Source organism: Amia ocellicauda, chromosome 8, assembly GCF_036373705.1.
Source record: "Amia ocellicauda isolate fAmiCal2 chromosome 8, fAmiCal2.hap1, whole genome shotgun sequence".
In the NCBI taxonomy this organism is placed as follows: domain Eukaryota; kingdom Metazoa; phylum Chordata; class Actinopteri; order Amiiformes; family Amiidae; genus Amia; species Amia ocellicauda.
In genome coordinates, this window is record NC_089857.1 from 44,616,134 (window position 1) to 44,638,565 (window position 22,432).

General features: G+C 42.5%; 1 protein-coding gene across 1 annotated transcript in view; it reads right to left on the reverse strand.

The window, feature by feature from the left end:
• Positions 1-18,001, reverse strand: part of cntnap3 (contactin associated protein family member 3) — an 88,065-nt gene extending 70,064 nt beyond the window's left edge. The window contains exon 1 of the mRNA XM_066711628.1: positions 17,878-18,001. Within this exon, the coding sequence (XP_066567725.1) occupies positions 17,878-17,956 (79 nt within the window). The 5' untranslated portion in view covers positions 17,957-18,001. The remainder of the gene's footprint in view (positions 1-17,877) is intronic.
• Positions 18,002-22,432: the final 4,431 nt, after the last annotated feature.

Below are 22,432 nucleotides of genomic sequence, written 5' to 3' on the forward strand. Positions count from 1 at the left end.
AGAAAAGTAGACCAGAAAAACGCTCTTTGATCACACACGCTGTGCGGACTGAGAGCACAATGGAAGTGAAGTCAAGAGCATTCATTGTTTCTGCTGAAAGGTTTTGTTATTGTGAGTGTTTACTGAGAGGAAGCATTGAAGACAAATTTGATTAATGGGACTTTGCTTATGGACTTGTAGTTAGGGATCTTTTTCATGTGTGTTAGTTTAGGCTCAACAAAGAGTTTGTCTACATTTATAAATAAATAAAAATAAAGACTGAAATGTCTGTCCTCTCACCTCTCGTGTCAAGCACAACTGACCCCAAACCACATTAAATCACCATCACTGTAACAGTTGGCAGAAATACTTTTATATTGATCACGTTACAATTAACTAACCATCGGGAAAACACGTTTGCAATTATTTTACCTCCTGAAACAGAAGGACTTTGGCGTGACCTTGCTGGAGACGTGAACAAAAACCTTTCAGGTTATTTGATCAGTACAGTACAGGTGAATGACATTGTGCACGGTACACACCTCGTTAACGAACACGCACAGCTGTTCCCGAGCCAGCCAGGATCACGCTGGGCGTGAGGTCCCTTCGGAGACCAGTCAGTCTCGTTCCAGGTCACCCTCTGTTCAAGGGAATCGAGTCCAACAATGGGCCGATGCCTTCGCTGCAGGTGAGTTAACAACAATCCTGAGAGCTGTACATTCTCACGATACAATAGGTGCTATTTAGAAAGTGAGTCTGCACACCCCATGTTTTTTTCCACAGAGAATACACAGCACTAGATCAGTCAAACAGAGCACACTAGATCGAAAAACATATAGACACTTGAAATATCCCTTACACTTAGGATTCATTGTGCAAATGAATCTATTATATCAATGCCAAACTCCCATCAATCAAGGTTACTCCATCACCTGTGCAATAAAAATCCCCAGCTGCTCTGTTCTTTTGATCATTTTTTTTGTCTCCAATCCCATGTGGACTTCTTTTCATTAACTGCCGGCTCCGCTGATAAGATTTAAATAACGATGAAATATTAACCAATTTAAAAGTACTCAGGAGTATCAAAAGCCTCACACCTTTAAATCATTTTTTAATCATCGTTGTCAAAGCACATGCCTACCCAGGCCTTGAAACTGGCTCTAGTTTCAGCCTCTCTTCTCTGTCTAACTCCTCTGCCCATGACTTCTGATTTTTGGCTTTCGCTGCATTAAAACCGCTAAGCCTTCTGACCCCTGACCCAGTTGACTGAGCAAGAGTTTGAATACTAATGTGCTGAAGACCATTACTGTGCCAATGATCTAGTTTTGGGGAAGTAAAATTACTCCCTACCCCCCATGTTTTGGGCAGTACTAAGTTCTCTACATCCGTTTTCGCTTTTGAACCACCCAAACATTATATATAAAAGGAAGACTATCAATGCTAAAGGAACACTACCTTTAGCGTTTACGAAATGTACTTCATCATTTTAAGGTCTTCCTCAGCCAAAAGACGGAGTGTCTGTGTCGCGGATTAGTCTGTAACTATCAGTGCGAAAACCAGAACCAGTAACTGTATGCTGTACGCAAATATATTAGCGTAATTGTCACACTTTCCGTCGCAGCTATAACACTTTTGCCGCAGGCATGCAAGACTTGTAGAATTTTCCTTCTGGAACATAAATTGAGCAATTATATTAATACACTGCTCCACTTAACCACATAAAAAAAAAATATGCAGCATCTTCGAATAATATTAAGCTAAAAGCAACAGCATGGTTTTGAATCTTCTTTGAAAACTCTCTGTCACAATAAATTATAATTATAATAATAATAACACTTACATGTTAAAAGAAAATCCAAAATAACCTTCAACAGAAACACTGCTAATTGAAACTGGCATGAGATAATACATTGATTTAGTAAAAAGAAAACTAATATTAATCCTAACTTGTTAAAAGCAGCACTACAGATGAAAAGAGCCTTCGTATGTAAACACATCTGAGAGCAAAATCGCTTATTAATTGATTAATTTAGTTAATTGGTCTTGGAGTGATCTCTTACTATGTTTTCCCAAATAGTCTGTGATGAAAAATCAAGGGGCTTTGGGCTCCAGTATGGAATCTGTATATACAGCATTTACTAAATTGAATTTGGTCATTCTAGTCTGGATAATGTTCAATATACACTGAGTACATTTCTCTTCTTAATGTGAATTCTCCATCAGAAACCATTCAGCCTAGATAAGAGTTTGATCATGGTGTTCAAAATCCTTCAAAAGGAAGAGAAAACAAGCAGCCGAGAGAAGACGTGTTTGAAGCATTATCTGCCGGCACTTTCGGGGTCTCGGGTGACCTTGTTTCACCCAGAGAGCGGATAACATATGAATCTGTTTTCCATGTATGTTGACTATGCAGAAGTGCATAAAGAGTAAAGAGAAGTGTAGATCTGGTCATGAAATCCACAAGATCACATTCTTCCATGCACATATCAGTCACAATTTGTAAATCAACAGATGCATCAGTGAAGGGGTTTGCCGTCGGAGATGGTTTCTGTAGTCCATGGATATTTTTGAAATGGTGTTTGTTTGACACCCTACCTTCAGAGCTCTATAAACCACTATTCGATTAAAGTCAGGAGGTTGAGAGACACTGGTTTGAGGAATACTTTGAAGTTCCATATGGTGGTATTTTTCATCTTCATCTTGTGCTAACACAGGCACCATCATCTCCCAGATTATATTGACACTGTCCTCATTCTTCTCTTAAACTCATTCAAGCTCCCGTGTCACACACACCTCCTCTGCTCTTCATTCGGACTGACTGGGCAACTGATTGTCCCGGATTGTCACATGAGTCTCAGTTCAGTTTCTAAGCGTCTTATACTATAAGGCAACGAGGGGAAGTACAAAGGGTGTTGTAAACTCAGAGCCATCATGGCCTCTGGTTTGTTTTCTACCCAGATGATTTCTTAGATATATTTTTGTAAAAGGTTTATACAGATCAGTTAAGGTTAAGGGTTCAATTAAGTAATTGAGAGCTTAATTGGAACAAAAACCAGCAGGGTAGGGGGTCCTCCAGGTATAGGAACCTCTGATATAGATTATTACGCATTTATTCATTTATACATACTAATAGATTTTGTTTTCTGTTTTGATTAGTTTCCTTTAATTGTATTTTTGGATTGTGCTTTAAAAACTCACAATATGATATTACATTTCCGAGCGCATATGTTCTTGCAAAAATCTTCTCTAGGGAAAAGGAGAAACATGTTTTACCATTTTATCAGCTGATCCGTGCTTTTTTCCCTTTAGTTTTCCTGCTGCCGATTTGCTGATGTGTGCAATACAGGTCTGCCCAGCAACTGTCCTGTCACCCCATCTCCCAAATCCCTCTAATATTCCCCTGCCTCTCCTCTGCATTACCGGCTTGATAATTCAACATGAGTTAAAAAAGGAGAAAAAAGTCAAAAACATCTGCTACTCATTTCCACATCGGGTCTAAGTTGGAGCTCCGTACTCACACCGAGCGTCCTGTCATGTCAAAGTGACAATTATGACAAGACAAGAATAGACCACAATTTGTCTGTAACAGCTGCTGTTTTCTGAAGTTTGACATTTCCAAAATTACGGTTTGATTGTGCCGTTTGGAAAATAAACATACATCCATTATTATCAAAGAGATAGATAATCAAGAAATACTCTTTCTCTGCTGGAGGTCAGATGTTTCTGTGTGATTGTTGGTTGCAAGCTGGGTTTCCCCGGAGGGACGGATCGTGTTGACAGTCGACTCCCGAGGCTTGAGTAAGCATTGGAATAACTTTACTCAGCGCAGTATAACAAGGCAAGGACAATGCATTTGACTGCATTTACACATTTTGTGGGAATACCCAAATGGTTTTTAAACCATGCAGAAATGAATTATGTTCCAAGGTTTTGAAAAAATATTACAATGCCTTTTTGTATCTTTAATGCAACCAGAAATTAGACTTTTCATCAAAACTCTTTAATTGTTAAAGTTTTTTGTCCATTTGAATGGACATTGGGTCCAAACAGTTATAAAATACCAATATCAGCATCACATGAGAGCATCATATATAGCATTAGACTGCTCTACCTTTACTGTACAGTGTGAGATCATTAGACTGCACTATAGTTATTGTACAGTGTGAGGTAATTGTATTATTATATTATTTTAATTTATTTTATATTTGATTTTATAGTTATTATCAACTCATTTTCTTGTTCTGATGTACTGTAGAGAAGTATTTAATCAGTACTGGAGAACTCAGTGCAATAACAAGGTTTGTGACCTGCCAATGGATGTCAATATTTGAAAAAATCCTGTATAAAAACTTGTAATCAAACATCTGATATTAAAGTTTAATTAATAAGTTCCATCTTTAAATATTTTATTAAAACTATAAAATATTGCAACCAATTTCTATAAATGTGAATAAAACATGCAAACATTTTCTTTACTTCAATGAGGTGGATTTTTGTCAAATTACAAGATGAGCTATACTGCCATTTGATTGGCAAAGGAACTTGAGGATGTAAGTGGTGTTAACTGCTACAAAAGCCAATAAAATACAAGCTACCATGTGACGTCCATTGTAACGGACACAAGGAGTTAAGGGGTTAAGAGTCTTAAAATAATCCTGACTCTGACACCCCATGAATACACGTTTTATATGTAAGAAATTAAAAATGTAAAAGCAGGTTCTGTTGGTCTTTCCAGAAGATAGAATTAAATTCACATGAACACAGACGGAGAGCAAATCAAGATGTTGATCCGCCTGCGAACCATAAATTACAGAGTTGAACCCCATCAGGTTTATACTGTTAATAAATAAAAAAGTGGCTTCTAACAATAAATTAAACCGCGGCAGGGTACGGATTTGTTCTTTGCAATTTGCTGGTAGGTCAGCATTTTGATTTGGTCTCACCCTTAGTGCAATTTTACAATCAGTAAAAACAAACACAGTATATATATTCAGCAGGTGCCGCCGTCCTGCCAACCAGCAATTCATCAGTATAATATAGAAGAAGCAGTTGTTGAATTGGAACGAACTACACGGCACAGAAACAATCCATTACAGTGCTTTAACGACCCGTTGCATATCAATGAGATAGAGAGACATAAACAACCCCACCCAGGGTCTCGCCGCCATAGAAAAAATCTTCATGAAAAACATCTCAAGAGGTGCCTCCACTCATGGCTTCAGATGGGCTTTTGCAAACTCTGTGTAACAATGACAAAATAAAATAACTTCCTACAGATATAAAACTGCGTCCTGAAGTTGCTCTGCAGTGAAAGGGACTCACACTCAGCGTTTGCAGGAGTGCAGAATCATTGTCCGTAATCATATCTCTGCATTTTGGGCAATCAAATAGGACTTCTCTTGAATTACGACTTTCAGTCATCCAGTCATTAGACACTGGCTTTGCTTGGCGCTCTGTGTTTTGAAGATGAAGCACAAAGTACACTATTTACCGCACGCACCAGGGTAATCCTGCTGACAGGGCTGTACTACAGGCAGTTGTTTCACACGTTTGACCGTAAGACACGCACAGTGCACTCAGTCCTTTATAGGAGCCCCTGACGCATCCTCCAGCTCAGTCCAATTTAAAATGTTGACTTAACCAATCAGCTGATTCATAACGTGTACTGGAAATGGATGAGTTAATGAGTGAATATGAACAGAGGTATTCTTATTTTTAAAACAGATTCAGTCAATCTAGGACAAAAGAACATGCACTTTGTTATTATTACCATTTCTAAAATAAATACAATAGAAATAAATAGAGCAGCAATGTCTCACAGTACACCATGAGTCTGTTGTCAGTTCATTCAACCGGCATTTTTAGTTTTCAGAAGACTGAAACCTCGGTGTTGAAGAGACTCTGAAAATATGTCACTGAAACACAAATATAGCTAAATTAGCAATCTGAATTAAACTGCTATGACACCGTTTCAAGCGTAGGGTACAGACACTTTCCACAGCAGCTGCGTACACGAGCAGGACAGACACAGATGCTGCTTTTCTCGTTTGTCACCAGTACTGAGTGGTGGTGGCAGCTGACAGGCAGCCAGATTTCATTTTTTGCGTTGACTGACACCCGTACAATCCAAATGATGACTGCGCCGTATGACCGCACCTTCAGGTCTCGGACAAAATGAAAACCGTGTCTAAACTCTGTGTTGTTATCATTCAGTGCTGTTTTCATACCTCAACGGCTCGGGTTGCTTTTGAGTCCTGAAATTTGGCAGTTCCACCTAAATCACAGCATAATCAAGATCACACAGAGCTGGTTCATACATACATTCATCTGCGGGTTTGTGACGTGTTTACAATTGTTTTTACAGCTTAATGTGTCTGAGATCCAGGCGTTTTGTAAACAGGCCTTATATACGTTGAGTGTCTTTTATAAGATTTTACAGTCAGACAATAAAACATGCACAAACTTATCTTCCAGAATAGAAACATCTTAACATTTTAAATGTGTTTTTGTGCGGGAGAAGGGCGGGGGGGTGGAGGATAAAAGCATAAGGATCGGCCTGTCATCAGACGAGCACATAACAAAGAAAACTGCTTTTGCTTCAGACCGATGAAAATAAAAGATTACACCGCGAAAAGCAGCCTGAGCAAAGAAAGTCCATTACTAAACTGTCCCGAGGAGACATATATCAGGGGAAAGGGCAGGGATGCTCGCTGTTGCAATTAAAGGTTCAAAAGGGAGATTTGATTGTCATATAAACCACACAATACCTTCAGCAGAGAAAGGAAATTGATCCCGATGGAATTTAAGACCTGCACCACCCCAACTCGGAGGCTCAGTCGAGTAAAGACACACAAAGTGCAGCAACACCTAGCAGGGAAGGTAAGTAATACCACATGCAGTGTCTCCCTGCACCCTGACTCGCAGACCCTGACACGCAGCAACATGAAGTAACACGCAACAACATGCAGCAACACGCAGTATTCCAATTTTGTAAACATACTAATCTTGCTTTGCTCTGTAGTAAAGAACAACATGCTTCAATTCATGGGGTTAAGAGAGCACAACCCCAGAAATGTATACCATATACATATCTTAGTGGAGAATGCAATACAAAACACTACACAGGAGGCTACACAGATTAAAGATAAAACAATATGAAGGACTGCCAGTGTCTTTTTGGGAGTTTTATGTGTCCAATTCTCTAGAAATATCTAGGAATTAGCAAATCGTCTCAAAGGGTGACATGACGGGTCACTTTGGGGATGTTTATTGTTCACCAAAGGTGATTCCAGTGAAAGATAATTTCTGTATGTAAAGGAGCCTAAACAAACAAACAAAATGATCACACAGCTGACAACTTGGTTTATGACGGGAAAGGGAAGAACTGGCATCCATGTCTTACAGAGTCCTCCATCAAAGGGCGAGTTAAACGCGGCACGATTTCACATCTGTTATTGTTGTTTTTTTTGTTGTTGGTTTGTTTTTGAGGAACTTTGTCACAAAAGACAAGCGTTTGTTTTTATTAAATCCAACATGTGCTGTCAAAGCTTTGTTATTATTTGAATTCCTGTGGCCCGGCTTTGACAGCCATTGTCTCAGTATTTGTGAAACACTGACAAGATTTCCAACTATCCAAGTGCTAAGACAGTCCTGCCGGCCAATCAGGGAGTCTGTGGGTGTTAAATATCCTGTCAAATTAACCGCCATCAGCTGCCATCTATATCCCACTCACTGAACTAAATATGCGACAGCACTCCGGCTCTGGAAGTGGCAGGGCTTTCTTATGAAACACAGAAGAACAGAACTAGTCTGCAAGCCTGTCATGCCAACTAAGGACGCCTACGGTGCATTATATTAACATTCCTATATCAAGGGGTTATGGGAAAACTGCAGACCAGCTTTTATGAATATGATGTCAATACTGTGCATAAATATAGATATACAGTTTGATATTAATATGCAGGGGGGGAGAAAGCAAAGAAAACTTCTTGATTTTAAATCTGAACACTCACAAAAAACTGAAATGATGATTATTATGCACCTGACGCACTTTATCTTGGGATAAGGATCCGAATAATTACTGAATAAAAAAAGTGACACTTCCCACTGGAACGCATCACTAAGGCAGGTAATGGCAGCGATTCATCTTGAACTTTAAGCCCAGACGGCTGCATTCATCCAGACGTCCGCAGACACGGTGGATATCACGTGTGTTTCTCTGAACGACTTGCTGGGAATTGTGTTTCTGAATCGCATTTGCGATTCGAGAACAAATAGACTTTGTGGTCAATGGTCTCGTAATTCCACTCGCTGAGGCAATAATCTATCATAATTAAGCCTCGACTGTATTGTTTATGTATGAGTTATAGTAAGCGCTGCTATAAATATGTAAGGGAAAACAATACATTTTAATCGTGGCGGGGGGATTTGAGCGCAGGCTCCAAACGCTGTCTGTGCTGCTGTGATTGACAGCTTGCTGATGAACCTGTTTATTTTAGCAATGTCCCCATCATCGACAACCAGCTCCCCTGCCAGGATTATTGCCAGCCCCTCCCTGAACATATGTCTTCCTTGCCGCGCTCCTGCTGTCTGTGTCTGTGCCGAACATCTACAGGATCCGTCCCTTTCCTCATAGCCTGCCCCGCTCCAGGCAATACTTCACTCAATGGCCAGCCGTCCGTCTCTCTGGGCTGGTGATGTGTCTCCAGCCTGTCCTCTCCAGATGTCAACTGTGCCTTTCTCTGCCCATTACCAGTCCACTGCGCAAACAGCTGAGCTAAAGCATCAGAGGAAGGACTAACAGCCCTCACTGAGAGCGCACAGAAACACAGACAGATGCTGTGTTTTGTGCTGCTGCAATAGCAGACCTGATCTGAATGCATACATTACCCTGGGCCTTGTCACAATCACTCATTTGTAACACACTAACAGGGCCACAAAGCGAGCAGCACACCGACACACGACGCATGGACTGACACGCAGAGGGGACAAACGCAATTGTCAGCGCTGATAATCTCGTCTAAACACACTCAGTAATGATTGGTTTATATAAGCATTGTGCACCGAAAGCAGGTAATAAACCATTCATTTACACAAATGAGTTGCAAACATGTTTTTACTGTGAATGATCTGATCTGAAGAAACATCAGTCCAGGGAAATCCATCTTTTCTGATTAGACACACTTGACAATCCCGTGACACTAACCGAACAGCAGTTGTAAATCAGTTACATCGGTACATGAATGCAGATAAGGCGTACGCTGCTTGTAGTCATCACTAAGTAATTTAACTGCACAAACTCCAAACTTCTACTTGTAAATACTAGTAAATGTAGCAAATGTCTGCTAAAAAATGTGCTACTGCACATGATCCCCCCGAGCCATACAGACACACGGACCCTCCTGCAGGAAGACGCAGAGTACCCGAGGGGGAAGGCAAGGAGGGCGTGAGGAGAGCTTTACAGTGGACACAGAGAGAGATTACGGATACTAGATTGACAACCTGGATACCAAACAAGGTTTGACCGAGACCCCGATTTAATCACCCGACCTAGACTGGAAAACGACACTTACGACCCACAGGTTTCCCACAACGACTACGAGATTTGCCAAATCCTCCCTCACCGACGCCTTGACTTTATACTCGAGTGGCTAGTTAGAGAAGACGAGTCAAGTTATTTATTTTCTGTTGACAGCTTTTGTAAAGGCTCCCCCCACTTTTCCCGAGTCTTTCAGCCCTGATTCCCAGACATCCGACACCCCGGACTGTGTCACGATTAAGAAGCAAGCATTGAATCCTCTGAATTTCCTCTTCACATTCTCCAGCTTCTTCCTTAAAGAAATACTTCACATCAGCTTATTCTTCCCAATAAGTAATGTTTTTCGATTTCTTTGAAGGAAAGCAGAAAAAAAGAAAAAGAAAAGAAAGCATACAACAGGTGGAGTGGTCTAAAAGCATTGCAATCCTGAAGGATGAAACACAACATCAAAGGGCTTTTGAGTACAACGGTGTTGAAATGGGATTCATGCACTGCGTATAAAAACAACCTGATCAGGCTGTTCCTGTGCAAGCGAAAGGGAACGACGCCCAGCATGTCAAATACAGACCGTAATGAGTCCGCAGAGCATGAACTTAACTGACCATCGTCTGCGATGAACTGAACAACCATTCAATTCTGCGTGTCTACCTTCACCCAACAGCACAACCTGCAGAGTCTCTAGACACAGACTCACAAACAGCCACGCACACAAAATGCCCGTACTGAAACACAACACCCACACAGCAGACACGGGTGAAGCCAGCCAAGGCATCTTCTCAGCACCGCCGCCCTGATGCACTTTGGAAGTTCAGACTGGGTTTCCTGACATGAGGAACGTTGTTCAGAGTAGAGAAACACAAGTAAAAGCCAAGTGAAGTCTCCAACAGCAGCACCTTGAAAACGCTCAATATCCAAGGATAAATAAATAATTAACGATCAGATTCGCACAGACACACTTTCTTTGTGTGGAGAGGAGAGACGTTCAACTGATCTTCTGTGCCGGTTCAGTGAGAGAAGCTTTGTCCTGCTTTGCACAGGTCTCAGTTACAATCAGTGTCAGATGCTACATTCACCCGCACCCTCCCCAGCCTATACACATAAGCAAAACACAAGAGTATTAGTCTTCTGCCAAATAAATATGGAAAATATGGAGTGTAATCATGATCACGATCACATTCTTGCCTGAAATTGGAAGTCAAGTTTATGAGTTTATTTATGTACTTACAATATCTGGTACCTACCTTTAAATTGAATGTAAGCCTGCGCTGAGGTTTTCACATCACACCACATAATTGTTAATTGGCAGAACTCCATGCAGCCGGGAAGGGTATCATTGTCTCTGAGCGCCTCATCCCCTGAGCCCGTCTCAGCACCGTCCCATTGGACAAACCTGTCCCCGTAGCTGGGATTTCCCGACGGCCAGCCCTGAACTCTATTACACAATTAGAAACACAGCACGGCGTCTGCGCTACGATCGACATCACTACAGTGCTTCCCATAACCTCCATAATTACACTCTGCGGGGAGAAGAAACGCAGTCCTTAACGGGACTCACTTCAATTAGCCTTTACTTGAATTGTATTTATTTATTTATATTAAATACACTCATTCAGATACAGCATTCCACGTTGCATTTTACATATATAAATGCACAATCTGATAGCAGCCACACCGGCACCAAAGTACAATAAAATAAGAAGTGATTTACTCAACCAGACTCAACACGCACTTACAGATCATAATAAAAGAGGGAATTAAAATGGCTGAATGGTTTTAAAAACAATGGCACCGGCCCGCCCCCACCATGAAGGCACCGGGATTTACTGGAAACAAAAGTGGACCATAATACTCGGCAAATGATCTCAGTACCATTTTATGAGCCATTGATTTTATACACAGGACAATTACTCACCGGAGCCAGAGAGAAACCCATTCACCTGCTCTGAAAAACAGACTCTTAATGTGGTCAGTAAGTATAAATGTGGTTAGAGAGGAGGGTCAAGGTCACTCTGTAAATCTCACAAGGGTATCGGTGCTCCCCCAGTGTATACAGCTGGCCTGTAGGATGCAATAGGCCAACAGTTGGTTCAGTATTGGTGCTCAACACAGCCGGGGCTTGAACGATTCATTTAAAGCATCTTTCCACAGTCTGCAGCTTAATAAGCAGGAAGTGAGACTTAGCACAACTCTAACGACGGCTGATGAAGGTAAAGAGGGGAATAATATTCAAAGTCACTCAAACACCACACCTCAGAGGACTGATCTCCGATGTGTTGTGCCGCCAATTAGATTTTTTGACGTTGAAATTTGTTGACATTGCTTCAGGGTTCTGGGTCACAGCTGGCCAGATTTGTCCTTTGGTTTGTTAAAGGGTTTTAATAGTTGCTTAATGCCAGTGCTCTGGTGGTTTAGTTACAACGTTGACAACATTTTAATGTATTAGTTCCAGCCCCTTAGCATGTATAAACCAGACCCCTTAAACAAAACCAAAGACCAGACTGGTATAACGCATGTCGCCAACAAACAAGGAGCACCCCTCTCTCCTGGCCCTGGTCTGTTAGTGAATCTCAGACTCAAGGTGTTTATTGACGTATTCAAGGTGTTCCCCAGCTGGCAAACAGGTGTGCCATACTCACTCAGGGGAGGAGTTTAGTTGGCCAATCCCAATAGGTAAGACCTGTTGCTTTCTTGGACATGAAGTCTGACCACAACTGCCAACAACTTAAATCAAGATTTGAGAGTAAAACATCCTCAGTACCCTTCATCCACTCCCTCTATCCAACCCTGCCCCATGTTTCACACATATTTATATATATTTAACTATCTATACATATATTACATAGGGAAACTGATGTGTATTATACATGCAAAACAGCACCCAGTTCAACTGTGTAAAAGGCAAAAAGGCATTACTTTAAGAGCAGCTTCTAAAGTCTATAAAGTACAAAAAAAAATCCATATTATTTTATGTTGGCCCCTCCTCAAGCAAGGTTTTTGCAAATGGCTCCTTGACGACTCTTTCAGCGTATTAGCATGAGGATATCATAGCATCTTAGAGGGGAAATAAAACCAGACTCAGGTCCCTGAATGTGGAAATTACTCCTTAATGTATTCCTAAGAGTTCACGCATTACGATCAGCGATGCGGTGTCTTGTTCAACTCGTGTTCAAATTCTCACATCTTTGAGCGAATCGAGACCTTCACAGCAACACCTGCGTCCAGACCCCGGGGCTTATTGCCACTAGCATATAATAATATTACACGTTTGTTTTGAGCAAACAACATAAACTGTGTGGAATAAAACGATATTTGGATGTAAAAACATTATTGAGTAAAATGCGTGAACTGGGAGCATGCAGCATATTTGAAAGAGGAGAGGATATCAATATTTTATAGGTCCGTTTAAAGGATATTTCTATCCCCCCTCAGAACACTCCCTGATGGGAAACACAGCTGCAGATGTGATTTTGAGACGAATGCGTCCACGCTGGGGTTTCAAGTCTTGGGAGGAATCTGGCGGTGGAGCACAAGGTTGTATGAACACAATCACTCTCTGTCAAGCCTGTGTTTAAATACTGTACGACCGATTCATAAATCACGACACGTCATTCCCAGACAAGGTAAGCCCCAAAAAAATCTAAAAACTTCAGCTGTACCTTTATGTAACCTTGACTTCTTGAGGCGAGCTCCAATTCATAGTTAGGCTTGCCTGACATATATTATCATCAATGGCATTAAAGATGAAATATGAAGGCAATCTCCTCTCCTTCCATTCCACCCGTCCCTCCGTGGAAGTTCTCAGGAACCGCAGCCGCACATGAATCATATGAGGCTGCAGGTCCCGAGGAAGATGTACGGTGCACTTACAACAGATTGATTTGATTTCCCGCATTTTATGTAGTTTTCAATACGAACAACAACCTCATTGAAAAGCAGTAAATTCTGAGCAGCAGTTGGGCAAGCGTTCGCTCTGGTGCTGCTTAACCGAGAAAGAGAGGGAAGATGTTTCATTCATTCCAACACTACTAGTGTAATACTGCCAGAGGTACTCAAAAATATGAGTCCATTGATCTGCTTTTTAGTAGTTATTCACCTAAACAACTGTGAAAAGTCGTGCATAAGTTTTTTCTAAATGAAAGATAGAGAGATGGACTTGGTGTTACATGGATTAAATGCACTAAAGAAGTCTTAATGCCTCTAAATGCACAGTCCAGAGTAAAGAGGGGAACAAATAATTGGTTGATGCCCAAAATCTATTCTAGAAAAAGAAAGACATCAGGTGCCCTGTTTAACTGGCAATGGCAAACGCTTTCATAGGAATAAAATGTTTGTCATTTCCTGTGAAAGCTACTAGTACCTCCATTTAGACAGGGTGAAGGTCCATTTAAGAAATAAATGCCACACAAAAACTGTTTCAGTGTGAAAGGTGAGCAAAAAGCGAAGTGATGCTCAGAACACACGCCAACATTTCACTGATGCCCAAACTGATTAACGACCAAAAGAACCAACCTCTTTAGCAGTCGGAGACACAGGCTAATGAGCGATAATTCCAATCTGTGATATCTGAGTAGTTTCTTAAACGCTTTGTGGTGGTTTCCAGTTCCACAACAAGCACGACAACATTTGAGTACATTTTTATGAACGATCTCGAAAAAGAATTCCAAATTTGATTACAGGGCCGGGTTAAATTCATACGCTTCTGAGATATCTGTTGGAACGGAGGAATGATATTTAATTGTTACACAATACATCTTGGCACTGTCTCACACATCACTACTGTCCGTCTGAATTCTTTGTTCGATTGAAGTTCCCTTTGGAAATTCTTGGCTCTCTGTTAACAAAGTTGCCACAGCGTTTGTTCTCAAAGTATCCCTGAAACTGTTTCTCTCCATCTGGACTCCGTGAAAAAACTGACAGCCCAGTGTGTCATCGTCTTTACATATAACAGTCACGACACAGCTTATTACATAAACCCTTGTATGAAGTTCCTGGCGTGTTTCTATTGGAAAATTAAATGAAAGTTGATTTCCTTCTCGTGGTCTATGAAGCAAAATGTTAAGTGAGTTTGACTTAAAGTATTTATTAACTCGTTTGCATTTTTACATATAAATCCCAGCTGATTCGTACAATTAATCTCTTGCATGTTAGTTTAAATTTTATGGAGGCTCACTGGAAGAAGATTATCTGTGGATGGTCTCTCTCTTGGGGTAAAGCTGAAGCGAAGCAACACAGCAGAATATTTATTTAAAAGGATCGTTCTGAAGTTCCATTGAAACGGGGATATGAAAAGAGGCACAGACTGGACTTCCAAACATGCTTTGTGTTTCTAAAGGAAAAAAAAATGCTTTAAAGAAGTGTGGAATCAAGGTTTCTAAGCAAATCAGTGGAATATCAATCAGGTAAACATGATGTGACCCCCACTAATGAGTGTGCATCCCAGGAGGAAACACCAGGAACATCACACACACAACGGAGCTGTCACTCAGCAGAGGTAACACACCCTGAGACTCTCATATGGAGAAGCTGTCACTCAGCTCCAGGTCAGCAGAACAACACAAGCCCAGCCAATAATGAGCTGCCTGGAGGAGGTTATATCAGACATAAGAGGGGAAAGAAAAGATGAAGAAGCGGCCAATCACACTGTGGGAGTGGGACTAGAAAGCAGAGAGAAGAAACAGGAGAGAAAGGAGGAAAACGGGATTTGAGGGATGGAAATGGCTGAGTCTCTGGAGATCAGTGACTGTCCCTTTTGTTTAGGTCAGAACGAAAACAAGCTTCAGCGCTGGTGTTTCACAGAAGCCTGTAGGAAACTGTAAAGGTGTGCAACAATGGCTCACATTTTGTCTCAACGTTGCAAATTCCTTTCGACTGCAAACTCTGCCGACTTTCTTTCTGAAAACCACAATTTAAAGTTATTAAAGCTAAATGCAGTAGGATGTTTTGAAAAAAATAGTTTCTTTAATAACTCCCCAGGGTATCCACTGTGTTGCAGCTTTCTTGAGAAGCTTTTCAATCAGCTTAACAATCAGTGCGATTCTGGAGATTCTGTCTGCGATAATGGATAGGGCCCCACTCTGCAGCCAGCATGGTGACTTTAAAGCCCCTTCCAAAAATTTTCAAGCCAAGGAAGAGGTTTTTAAAAAGCAGGATGACAATGGTGAGATTATAATTACATTTCATATGTAGATCAATTGATAAAAGCCTCCTTCTTCACTCCCAAGTTGGAGTCGCCAATTACCGGGCTCAGCTCACCGCTGCGACATCCGTGCTGCTCCAGGAGGTTTCAGACAAAGCACTTGTCCTCCAACAAACAAAACACGGCCCATCAATCACACTAATCGGGGGGCTCGATGCAGGTGGGACAGCTAATGCCCCGACCCGGCAGGCGCCCGAGCGACCGCACAAGCCGCTCCAGTGTGGAGAACCGCGTTTTCCCCAGCCGTCGTGTGGTGCCCCCTGGGAACTCCCGGCCACAGCTTCCAATGGCATGGCCCGGATTCGAGACCAGCTCATCCAATCAGGTGCCTTCCCCTGATGTGGCTGATTATTATATTTAATTATATTTAACACTTTTATTAAGTGCAATACTACTGGCTGGCATACAGGAGAGCCATATCAAAATCACATTGAGCTATACTAACGGTACTTGGAGTCTCCAGTATTAAGATTCAGATTACTGAAGACTACTTGGAATCACTCAGTTTTCTCAGTTTCAAACACAACATACTGCACATTTGACAACACCCGTCCTTTAGAAAGGAGAGGAAGCCATTCAGCCCACCTCACTCAACTGTCTTTAGTATTACTTGATACATTAGTGCATTTAAAATCTAGAATTAGATTCAGCAATTTATTGAACTCATTCAGCATCAACTGCATTGGTAAGCAGCGTGTTCCAGACCCCTACAACCCTTGGTGTAAAGACTTGTCTATTGTTAGGTTGCGGTTGTGACACTGTATTTTCCATTGCCATCTTGCAAGATTTTTGCTTGAATTTCTGTACAACTGTGTTACATTTATCCAGTTCATGCAGGTCTGTAATGATTCTTAAATTTATCGGAGGCACTTTCAGCTACGGACTGCGTTACTATTGGGATGTTCTGTATAAAATCAATATGAGTCATGTCTTTATTTTTATTTTTCTAAGTAGCCTATATATAGATTATTATGGTAATCATTTACTGTATGCAGCTTTTTCATAAAAAATCCTAATATACATCATTCTATCGCCGTACCTCAATGCCCACCCAGAAATAAACATATCAGCTCTTATTTAAAGTTTCATCATCGACACTTCATTCCCAAACTGCTCGTCGCCAGGGTGTGAGCCGCGTTAGCCCCGCAGGAGAGACAATGACAGCCTGAGCGCTTTGCAGGGAAGCGCAATGCTCTGCCCTCAACTGATCCGGACCGCAGGACGAGCTGGTGACACGTCTGTCTATCGATGGGAAATACACAGAGACCGAGTTGTCTGCATAGGCAAGTCAGTCTAAAATAGTGTGCATTCGTTTCCAGAGAGAACATAATTACCGCAGATATGTGTATGTAGGGGTGTGTGTCTGTATGTATAGGTGTCTGTGTGTGTGGCAGTAAAAGAGTGCGAGCGCTTCTGTGCAGGTCTTCACGCACACATATAAGATCACAGGGTTGCAATCTGCCCATTGACAGCACCCTGACAGACAGGGATGCACGCAAGTGTTGGCGAGTCTCCGTTAAGGGCTCGGAGCAACTTCGGGCAAAGATGCTCTCCTCTGCTGCGGCTCTCCAATAAAGCGCAGCACAGCCAAACCCACATGAACCGCATGCTCGTATTATAACTTTACTTTGAATAGTTATCATCTTCAATCGTGTGCTTTAAAACAGGGTCTCTGTACACTGTCGCGTAGATATGTTGAGCAATGAAACATTTCCCAGGAGAAAGCGACCATACACAGCGGGCTCCACAGCCCGTCGATGTTTGACTGGAGCTGCGTATCTCCAAATATGTTCCCGATATCACCGCATTGTTTCACATCTCCACCCGACCAACACACAGGATACACACAGAGTACCACACACACCACCGCATGCCAATACGGGCTCAGACAACTGTTTTTTTTTTTGTTTTTGTTTTTTTTGTCCTTTTAAACCCTTAGCCTATGTATTGCAACGTTCACAATACCATCATACAATACACTCAACGAATTGAAAACGGTGAATCAAACCTCAAGCTGCAATGCGACCCACCCGAAAGTAAACTAATTAAGAACTTATTCCAGCTCATTCCAATGCTAATGCACTTCTTTACAAAATCTATAAAACTGCATATATTAAGTATACACAAATATGTCCAATGGTCTTCCCACAAATATCACACTCACCGTCACTCAGCGCCACAGCCAGCCCGCAAAAGCCCAAAGACAGCAGGGCGAACAGTCCGCTTTTCTGACCCAAATCCATGTTCACACCAGATGCGAAGTGAAGCGTCTGCTCTGAGCTGCTGGATCGTGTGCTCTCTGCCTCAGTGCAGCTCTCTCTCTCTCTCTCTCTCTCTCTCTCTCTCTCTCTCTCTCTCTCTCTCTCTCTCGCCATCCTCCTGACAAACACATTTTAATATACTCTGCATGTCCTCCTCAGACACACCTACCAGCCTGCCTCCTGAAACCAGCGCAGCTCCCACCGCCGGAGCACAGCTCGGCACAGCGGCGGCAACACAGGGTCCCAGCGAGGCGATTTGGGCGAGGATTCAATAAAAAAAAACAGAAAACAGGGGGCTTCGGTCCCATCATTTATCGTCCTATCCCTTGTTTCTTTCTTTGTTTGAGGTTTTGTTTTCTTCAAGATGTGCACGACAGTGATGAATGAGATGTAAAAAACTCGCACCAGTACTGGTTCAGTTTACGATGCGATGACTACGAGTGTGTGTTCAATTAGAAACACTAATTACTGCTGTTAAAGACGTTTTGACCGGTATGTTCTTTGTGAAGCATTTTTTTATACAACTTCATATTGAGCCAGATGTAGTATTTCTGTCCATTTGTTTGGGGGTTTTCCAACATTTTAAAAGCACCAGAGGATTGAGCAGCACAACTGTTTGTTTGTTTCACAGTGACAATAAACAAATTAATGTAATGATTACTAAACACAGAAACCGTTGCTGAATGTCTCTGCCGGTGCTGTTAATAAGCACCAAGTTAATCTGTTTAAAGTGCTGACCAGTATTGAATGCACTTTGGGATTAATCCAAAGCTCAGCCAGGCACTCCAGCCACCTTTACCAGTGCCATGACAGCTACACTGCGTGTCTGTCACACGGGGGTGTAGGTGGCTGAGTGCCTGTTATCAGGAGGCTCCCAGTCGAAGCCCCGGCACTGCCATTGATGTGCCATCTTGGAACGTAACGCCCTTGTGCCCAAGTCCATTCAGAGGAGATGGGATTTGGAGGAGGACCTGCTGTAAGTGCTCGCTGATGTGCAGCACATGCCTCAGTCTCTGTACATCACTTTGAGTTAAGTGGTGCTGAATGACTAATTGTGCTCCCAGAGTCCCAGCGCTGCCTGTGTCTGCGCTCAAACTCGTCCCTCTGGATCAGAAACTCCCGACCCGGGCCCACGGCTGTCAGCTGTCAGGGGACACTGTGTTTTGTGCGAGAAATGTTAAACCCAGGTCAATGAAGATCCCATTCAGTGGTTACCATTGGACAGAGACATGGGGGCTTATCCTGGTGCCCTCACAAATATTACACACCAACCTTCCTCAGTCAGGAGCACATACATTTACCCACTTGTGAGATTGGATATGAGACCTGTCAAGTCTCCGCCATTCCTGTTGTGTAGCGCAGGGGTGTCCAGCCTGCAGGGTGCCGCCATCGTCCTGCTTTTGTCCCCATTTTGTCTCCCACACATCCAAGATAACCCACATTCAGCAACGAACTGATGGAAACATAAACTACAGAGGCAACAAACATGGAGATATGCCAAGGTCACATTATTGTGCAGCTGTATAGCAAGGGGCATATAGTATAAATCACAGCACTCAATGAGGTACACAGAGAGAAATAAAATACAGTTCTAAATACAGTGATGTAGAAAGTAAGTGCAAATGAAACAAAGGCTCCTGTGATCTGACCGTCATCCTGGGCTCTGCCAAGGGGTCCGGTGCTGTGGCGGGTTTACCGGTTCCAAAGCAAAGACATTCGTATGGTCCCAACCCGAGTCATTACACTGTGCGCTGTGCATGTGCTTTAAATAATGTGCAGCCAGCACAGCACAGTTTTATTCCTACGTCTTAAAACTTTATTTACCGAGGTGACGCAGAGGATGCAGGGGGTGAAAAAGGTTGTCAGCAGAGACCATTAACGGCTGCATTTCTGTACTCTGCAAGCCTCGACCGACATTCCGCTGTGCTGGAACGTGCACTAACCGCTGAGACGGCCTGAAGTCTGCAGGAGGCTATTTCAGAAAAAGACCATTATGGATTTTGTCTTTCTTTCTCAGGAGTCTTTCACTGCCTTATCAAAGCCACTTTGTTGGAGATATAGTGTGAACATAATGCATGTTCACTCAATTAGGATGCAGTAACCAAAGCGAGGTACTCAGTCCTCAGGGTATAAAAGTACTCTCTCCTCACAAATGCTCTTCAGTCTCCGTGTTGCAAACAGGGGTCTGATTCAACAAACAATAACTGTAAAGGAACACAACCCGAAGCAATATATTACAGGAACAACAGTACAATGAGCTATTTGTTTCAGAGGTTATGAGACAAACCTTAATGACCAACACTGGATATACTACGTCCACATCCTACACAAGACAACAGGCAGCTCTATAGGGTACCAATCTGATGAAACCTGACTCATAATGAAGTAGTAAGGACACTTATTTGTGAGTCTTCTCGGCCAGGGAAGCTAAAGGGCCATATTTAGAACAAGGGCAGTAATGTTCAGACTGTACAATGCACTAGTTAGAGCTCATCTGGATACTGTGGACAGTTCTGGGCTCCACACTTCAAGAAAGATATCGCTGCTCTAGAGGCAGTTCAGAGGAGAGCAACCAGACTTATTCCAGGTCTGAAGGGAAAGTCCTACTGAGAGACTGAGGACCTGAACCTTTTCACCCTGGAACAGAGGAGACTACGTGGGGACTTGATCCAAGTCTTCAAAATCATGAAAGGTATCGACCACATCAAACCAGAGGAGCTTTTCCAGATCAGCAGGGACACACGCACCCGGGGACACAAATGGAAATTGGGCTTCAAGGCATTCAAGACAGAAAACAGGAGACACTTCTTCACACAGAGAGGCGTCACAATCTGAACAAACTCCCCAGTGATGTGGCTGAAGAGACAATTTGGGAACATTCAAAAACAGACTGGATAAGATCCGTGGATCACTCAGTTATTAATGGACACCAAACGAGCATGATGGGGCGAATGGGCTCCTCTCGACTGGACACTTTCTTATATTCTTATGTTCTTATATTCCCCTTCAAGTACTGATACAATGACAGAGCCTGACCTAGTATGGCTGCAAGAAACAGCCCTAATCCTAACCCGCTTTAAAGCCACGGTCTTCTACGCAGATAACAACTAAATAAATCCTGCGCTGGAACAAAGAGTAACACTGAGACAATTAAACTAATTTCCCATCTGAGAGCTAAACAGTGCTTAAGGACTTGGTGTCACAGCACACTTCCTCCCGTCCTTATCTCACACCGCTGGGAGGTTAAGTGTTCAAGACTCATCCCTCGCATAACTTTAGGAACCCTGCCAGCTGCGCTCTCTCTCCTCAGTCAGTAGGAACCAGAGATTATATTGCAAATGGCCCAATGCGCGGCGCTGTATTCCTCAAGTCTGTGTCGGCCCTCGCAGCATGCTGGGGCCTCCTCTCACAGCTCAGATATAAGTTAGATGTCAGTCTTCACTGTCTGAGGATAGCGGGCAGTGATAGAGGTCAACAGCGAATTGATATGAACACTGTGATGCTGCACAGCTGGAGTCCATTGATGGGATGTAAATAACATACATACTCACATGTAAAGGAGTCTTGTTTACAACGTTTACAAAGGATCCACATGGGAAGGCTCATTTGCATATAAAAAGTACAGCCAATGGGATTTACATAGATTTTTGCTTGGGTACAGTGGACTCCCAAAGCTTGAAAATGGGAGTGGGGACCCCCTGCCAGCGCACACTTGTTACAAAGACTCTTAAGACTTAAAATACTGTAACACGTAAGAGTTCCCATATTCACACACGTGCGACTTCCTTCATATCACATTAATGGCTATAGTGTCTGTTGTACTTAAGGAATAAGGCCGGATGAGTGCTAACCTACCAGCAGAGCCAAGCAGATGTTAGTAGATGACTGGTCTGTACCTCCACAGCCAGCAAACTGGTTTTTGATTAGAGAGAAGTAACTGTGAATTCCAGTGTGTAAACAGTGTCTTTATTCTTCGGGGAAAAGTGACGCTGGAACAGTCTGACCCCAGGAAGCCTGCAGATGCGTTTTTGATGCGGCAACACAGCCAGCAGATTGAAAAGTCTCATTGCCTTTAATTCCCTTCGGATTAGACTTAATGCGCAGAACGACGCCACCGCAGAAAGAGCACTTTCGGAAGAACAAAAGCTCCATAACTCTCCAGGCACCTCTCAGTACAACACCAGCAATACTCAGCTCACCTGGTTCAGTGTAGGTTTTTTTTAATCTTATGTGATGCCTCTCTCAGAATGAGTTTATTGCTTTTTATGGGTTCCTGCATGACCTGTATGACCTGATTCTTCTAGTTAGGAGACTCTTTTGTCACTTTTTCTCTCCACCACCTACATGGCAAGACCTCTTTACCCCTGTGAGTGTCTTTAGAGTAAACTCGGATTGCGCTTTATTATATATTCTCCATCTGGAAATCACAACCATCACTATTAATCTGGACAAATATTA